The sequence below is a fragment of the Myotis davidii genome, unplaced genomic scaffold (assembly GCF_000327345.1).
Source record: "Myotis davidii unplaced genomic scaffold, ASM32734v1 scaffold569, whole genome shotgun sequence".
NCBI classification, from domain to species: domain Eukaryota; kingdom Metazoa; phylum Chordata; class Mammalia; order Chiroptera; family Vespertilionidae; genus Myotis; species Myotis davidii.
In genome coordinates, this window is record NW_006299876.1 from 32,913 (window position 1) to 36,839 (window position 3,927).

The 3,927-nt window shown below is 36.1% G+C and overlaps 1 protein-coding gene across 1 annotated transcript in view; it reads right to left on the reverse strand.

Moving 5' to 3' along the window:
• THOC2 (THO complex 2) overlaps positions 1 to 3,927 on the reverse strand; it is a 118,041-nt gene that overhangs the window by 25,248 nt on the left and 88,866 nt on the right. Inside the window, exons 22-24 of the mRNA XM_015571960.1 lie at positions 3,515 to 3,632; positions 1,907 to 2,086; positions 976 to 1,140 (exon numbers count right to left, since the gene is read on the reverse strand). Coding sequence (XP_015427446.1) covers positions 976 to 1,140; positions 1,907 to 2,086; positions 3,515 to 3,632 — 463 coding nt within the window. The remainder of the gene's footprint in view (positions 1 to 975; positions 1,141 to 1,906; positions 2,087 to 3,514; positions 3,633 to 3,927) is intronic.

The following is a 3,927-nucleotide window of genomic DNA, read 5'->3' on the forward strand; positions in this document are numbered from 1 at the left end:
CATAATCATTTCTATGGTCTATACCCAATATGTTTTGTAATATATTCAGTGTTTCTCAATTATCAACTTATTTACTTGCTTATATTTATGTGGTTTTATATGTATTTTTAAAGTAGGTTTGGATGATTAAGACTTTTTATTGAGCCCTGACCGGTTTGGCTCAGTGGATAGAATGTCAGCCTGCAGACTGAAGGGTCCCAGGTTTGATTCCAGTCAAGGGCATGTATCTTGGTTGCGGGCACATCCGCAGTAGGGAGTGTACAGGAGGCGGCTGATCAATGTTTCTCTCTCATCGATGTTTCTAACTCTCTATCCCTCTCTCTTCCTCTCCATAAAAAATGAATAAAATATATTAAAAAAATAAATAAAAACACAAAACAAACACATATCCAGGTACCATTCAAGTTATTAAATTAGAATTGGGGGCCCTGGCCAGTGTTGCTCAGTTGTTTGGAGCATTGTTCCTTCCATACACCAAAAAGGCTCGGATTCAATTTCCAGGGAGGACACATATTTAGGTTGTGGGTTTAATCCCCTGGCCCTGGTAAGGGTACATGCAGAAGGTAACCACACAGTGTTTCTCTTTCTCCCTCTCCCTCTCTCTAAAAATCAATGAAAATGTCCTTGGGTGAGGATTAAAACAAAATTAGAACTGGGGAACATGGGACTCAGTTTGTAAGATGCTTTGTTGGTGAGTCTCATCTACACTAATGTTTGAGAGCTATAGTTCTAGAGGGCCCATAAGACATCAACCTGGATAACTAGTGGCACAGTAACAGTAAAATTATAGAACTAATAAGACTTACTTTTAAAGGGGACATCTGCATTATATACTGCTCAGAGATGAGTATTAACAAAAGAGTAACTCTCCAAGAGACAATCTATATCTATGTCAAAGTAAAATGCAATTACAAATGAAACAGTTAAAATTATTTGAAATTGTTCATAAATTACAGCAATGATATTTATACTTACTGAAATATGGTGTGCATACATTGGCCTAGACAGGAAAAATGCTGCATCATGGGGTGTATGAAATTCGTTACAGAGCACATCAATTGAAGGCACTCGCTTTATATAATCTTCTGTGCTTAGATTAGATGCTAAAAACCCACCAAACTGTACCAGGGTATCATGACACTAAATTTAAAAAATAAAACAAAAAAAACACAAATGTGCTATCATTTTACAAAAACAAGATAAACATTTTCCAAAATGATTAAGGTGCCATTTAAACAATATCTTGATTAACAAGAATTTAAATTTGACAAATTGAAAGAACTATAAAGACAATCTACAAACAATCATATTACAAAAAAGACGCCAACATACTGAAAGTATACTAATCTAAGGCTTTAAGATCAACCAGTTCTCAAGTTCCAAGTTACTGTTCATCACTTTTAGTAGCAGAATATATTTACTTAAATCACATACAACAATTTTATGTAGACAAAAGTCAATTCCCTTGTCCTTAAAAGATTAAAACTTCATTTATAAACTATATATGATCCTTTTTCCTTGTAATATAGTGATTGTTAAACACATTTTGTAAGCTAACCATAGATTTGGTGCTTAATATTTATAAATATATTTTATAAATAAAGATCACATCTACTTTGCTGTGATTGAATTTTCAGAGATTAGGGAAGATATGAGAGCAAACAACTTAGTTATCTACTTAATTGAAAACCTTATACATATTATTACATCTCCTAGAGCCACTGATTAAATATCATAATTTGCACAGATATAGCCCATTTCCAGAATGTCTACTTTATACTTTACATTAGAGATGTTTCACACTCCTATGTGCAAAATTACATTTTTCGAGTTATAGAACATGCTATATTTGCCATTAACAGGATTTTTAAAAATTACCATAAACAAAAAAGCCACTTTAACTTGCCTGATCATAGAGCTTTCCCACAAGTTTCAAATGTTTCTCTCCACCTTCTTGAAAGATCACCCCATTCCTCTGCTGAGCTATAATCAAACAGAGGGGAAGAGCAAGATCATAGTCCAATAGTGCATCCTTTAATCTCTGGGAGGATTTTTTAGTGTTTCTGATCTGGCCAAAATAACCACCCTGCAAAAGAGAAAACATAAATTTACCTTCCCTTTCTTTGAAAATTTCTTTTAGTGACACTGTTACTAGTTATAGTGACTGACTTTAAAATAACTGTTAATTGCCTTGAAACTTCTGCATATTTTCCATTTTCTACCATGCAGTCTCTTATAAAGGATTATTCTTTATTCAGTGTGGAGCAGATTCAACAACAGAGTAGCTATGTTCAGATTTATGCCTGTTAGGATACCAAGAACCACAGAAGATTTGATATTTATTTCCTTTGCAGATGTGGTTTATTTCCCTTACAGACACCAGGGTAGCTTGAGGGGAACATATAATCAAGAAAATATTCCTTTTCTTTACTTTGTTTCAGCTTTTTAAAAAGGTTAAAATATGCCCTGGCCAGGTAGTTCAGTTGGTTAGAACATCGTCCAGAGATACCAAGGTTGAGGGTTTGATCCCTGGTCAGGGCACATACAAGGATCAACCAATGCATGCATAAATAAGTGGATCAACAAATCAATGTTTCTCTCTCTCTTTCTCACTCTCTCTCCCTTCTTCTCTCTCTCTAAAAAAATTAATAGCCCTAGCTGGTTTGGCTCATGTATAGAGCGTCGGCCTACAGACTAAAGGGTCCCAGGTTCGATTTCGGCCAAGGGCACAAGCCCAGGTTGCAGGGGGATCTCCAGTAGGGGGTGTGCAGGAGGCAGCCGATCAATGATTCTCTCTCATCATGGCTGTTTCTATCTCTCTCTCTCCCCCCTCCCTTCCTCTCTGAAATCAATAAAAACCTAATTTTTAAAAGAAATATCACTGTACTCACCCTTTTTCTTGTGATGACATGAGATGATAAAATGCCTCCATAATGAAATGAAGTGAGGTGAATGACTAGGCATCGTGACAGTGTTAGGCACCTACTGACCATCTGACCATATATATGTCAGAAGGGGGATCATCTGCTGTGGGTAATCCTGGATCATGGAGCTATGACAATGTGGATGGCTGGGTAAATTTATTATTTTTGGACTGTGGTTGACCTTGGGTAACTGAAACATAGAAAACCAAACCCCAGATGAGGGGAGAACTACTGTACAGCAGTTCCTCCCTAGCCTAGCCTTGAGGCTTGGCTTCTCTGCTGCGGCCGGACCAAAAGCCTGGGTCCCGGGTGCCTGAGGAAAACCGGTGCTGGCAGCCAGGGGAAGGAAGGCCTATTGCACGAATCTTTGTGCAATGGGCTTCTAGTTAATAAATAAAAACATTTAACTAAAGGTTAAAATAACTAATATATCACAATTTTTAAAAGGAAGGTGGGGACAGTTGTGAGAGGAGAATAAGTATGGCTCTGATGTTTGGTTTATGTATTTATGTACTATTTGGATTCTTTAATATGAGCATGCATACATTCTGAACTTTAAAAAATCAATAAATAAAAATAGCAACTCTCACCTCAGCTTTTAGTTGCTCCCCACCAGTCATGGCCTCTAGTTGCTCCATTGTCATTTCCTCGGTAATTTCTATTCCTGCCATTTTTTGTACCACTTCTTTCAATATAAGCAGGTCAAAACTATTTAGAAAAAATAAGAAACAACCTATAGTTGAAACTTAAAACATAAAAGTGACAATATATGGTAACTGAGAACCCCTAAACTATTTGTACATAAGTATGAGGAGAAAAGGGTTAAAGTATTTTTTAAGGAAAAACTGCATTCCTAGAACTATACAAAAAATATCTGGGCCATGTAATATGTTTACATTTATTTGAACATTTTACTTGGAAATAATGTACAGATAACATGCAAAGATAAAAACAGTCCAAAGCTTTACCCCAAGTTCACCTATTAACATTTTACTCCTATTTG